Source organism: Octopus bimaculoides, chromosome 25 (genome assembly GCF_001194135.2).
Source record: "Octopus bimaculoides isolate UCB-OBI-ISO-001 chromosome 25, ASM119413v2, whole genome shotgun sequence".
Lineage (NCBI taxonomy): Eukaryota > Metazoa > Mollusca > Cephalopoda > Octopoda > Octopodidae > Octopus > Octopus bimaculoides.
In genome coordinates this window covers 556,786-559,110 of record NC_069005.1, presented here as the reverse complement: position 1 = coordinate 559,110, position 2,325 = coordinate 556,786, and the positions used below count along the sequence as shown (strand labels likewise).

Here is a 2,325-nt window from a genome sequence, read left to right as displayed (position 1 = left end):
ATATATATATATATATATATATATATATATATATATAAAGTATATATATATACTCTTTTACTTGTATATATATATTCCTTATTAGCAGATTAAATTTCTCATTTAAATACGGTTATGGTCACTAGTAAACAGATATTTCTTTGTGCTTATCAGAAGAAAATTGCCAGTTGCTCAACGAGAAAATAACCAGTTGTTTGTAATAATGTCAATTGTTCTTTTTATGTGACAGCATTCACTACAGACAAGGATAGCTAGATTCCTACGCCTATGCCACTGCCTTGGTTTGATGTCATGTATGTAAATACATGCATGTGTGTGGATATGTGTAGAGTCTCTTGGTTAGTTCTTGACACCCGAGTTTATTTAACAGTTTAACATATTTTTAAAAATCATTAAATTTATCATCAGCCAAATTTATTTTGCCATTGATCACCTTGTGCGTGTAAATCGAAAAAAAAAAAAAAGTGTACAATGCACAGGAGTGACTATGTGGTAAGTAGCTTGCTTACCAACCACATGGTTCTGTGTTCAGTCCCACTGCGTGGCACCTTGGTCTAGTGTCTTCTACTATAGCCTCGGGCCGACCAAAGCCTTGTGAGTGGATTTGGTAGACGGAAACTGAAAGAGGCCCGTTGTATATATGTATATATATATGTGTGCACCACATATCTCGGTCTTCTATCATCTCCTTTGAAAGGCTCAGCATTTTGAGATCAGCCTCCATGTCTTCCATAATTTCTTTTCACTTTAAGTGATTGGCACTTGTTTATGCAACTGTCCTCATCAATTCATGACCACATGACCAAACCAGAAAATTGTCCCCTCTAGCACACTGCATATAATTCCTCTTATGCCAAACTATACACTTTACATAATTGTGTCATGAGTTCTCATTTGAACTGTGATCTTTCCAGATCTATACTGGCTAGATTCCATATACATACATACTGCTTAGCAGTATTTTGGCCATCTTTACATTCTGAGTTCAAATTCCACCAAGGTTGACTTTGTTGTTCATCCTTTTGGGGGTCAATAAAATAAGTACCAGTTGTGTACTGGTGTTGATGTAATTGACGTAACTACTTCTGGGTATAAGTATAAAATTTGCATCCCTCTGCCAAGCCATGCCAAACCAGTGTGGCAGAGTGGGCTCGTCAAACCAGTACGATCTCAAGCTCAAATTCATGGGTTCTACATCGGACTGTGGTTGGTGGAGAGAAACATGCTGAGGCCTTCATCCTGCAGTGGACTGAAGTTGGGCAATCCAATCCAATCCATATACATAGAGAAGGGGGAGGAGAGAGAGAGAGGACATGATCATCATTTAAAGTCATCATTAAACGCTGATATGGGTTGGATGGTTTGACAGGATCCATCAAGCTGGAAGAATATGCATGTATGTATATGAGTGGGTCTGTATGTGTGTGTATATGTATATAGATATAAAGGGTAAAGGCCCCACTTTAGTCATGAATGACCATGGGATTGCATCTAGAAAGTTCAGGCAAGGTTGTTTATGGAAGACCAGCAGTCGTCCATGCATACCAGCCTCCCCTCTCCGTGCCACTGATGCTATCCAAGGAAAAGACAAAGGCTGATACAGCTTGGCACCTGTGACATCACAACTCATTTCTACAGATGAGTGAACTGGAGCAACGTGAAATAAAGTGTCTTGCTCAAGAACCCAACACAGTTTATGAAGATTTTTGTTTTTGACTTTAATAAAAAGTACATTACTCTAACCCTCAGCCTTTGAGTACGAGTTTGCCCCACCTTGTTTTGCATTTAAGTGCATACTCGTGTATACAAAGAGAATATACAGACCATACTGTTACATCGACAGATATATAAACAAGAAATGCGTAAAGGTTTATGAACAAAAGAAAACTCACAAGAAATATCCTACTTACATTATGAAGATTTCACTGGTTACTCCTTAAGTCCTTAATTTCTTGTGTGCAGACAGTGAACATTGGACGGTATGGAAGCACAAAGGGGAAAAAAAATATTCCTACCATCATCACTGCTGAAGAATTTCTCACATGTTAATGCTCTGGGAGACTTCCATGTTACAAGAAATGGTGGAAACTTGAGGAATTGCAGTCTTAAGCAGTTTATGTGAATGTAGAATGTGAATGTAGAATGTATGTAATAGATGTTGAAATACTTCTTGCATAGATTTAAGGCTTATGTGTAGGTATATGTATATATTGTATATGTGTGTGTATGTGTATTTAGGGTATAAGCTTAAATAGAATTGTATGGATTTGTATTTTCAAAGCTGACAACCAGATTCCTTGCTGTGAAGCTTCAACATTCTTCTGA

General features: G+C 37.5%; 1 protein-coding gene across 1 annotated transcript in view; it reads right to left on the bottom strand.

Annotated features, from left to right (window-relative positions):
* LOC106869565 (kinesin-like protein KIF12) overlaps positions 1 to 2,325 on the bottom strand; it is a 37,573-nt gene extending 35,248 nt beyond the window's left edge. The window contains exon 1 of the mRNA XM_014915363.2: positions 1,911 to 2,325. Within this exon, the coding sequence (XP_014770849.1) occupies positions 1,911 to 1,912 (2 nt within the window). The 5' untranslated portion in view covers positions 1,913 to 2,325. The remainder of the gene's footprint in view (positions 1 to 1,910) is intronic.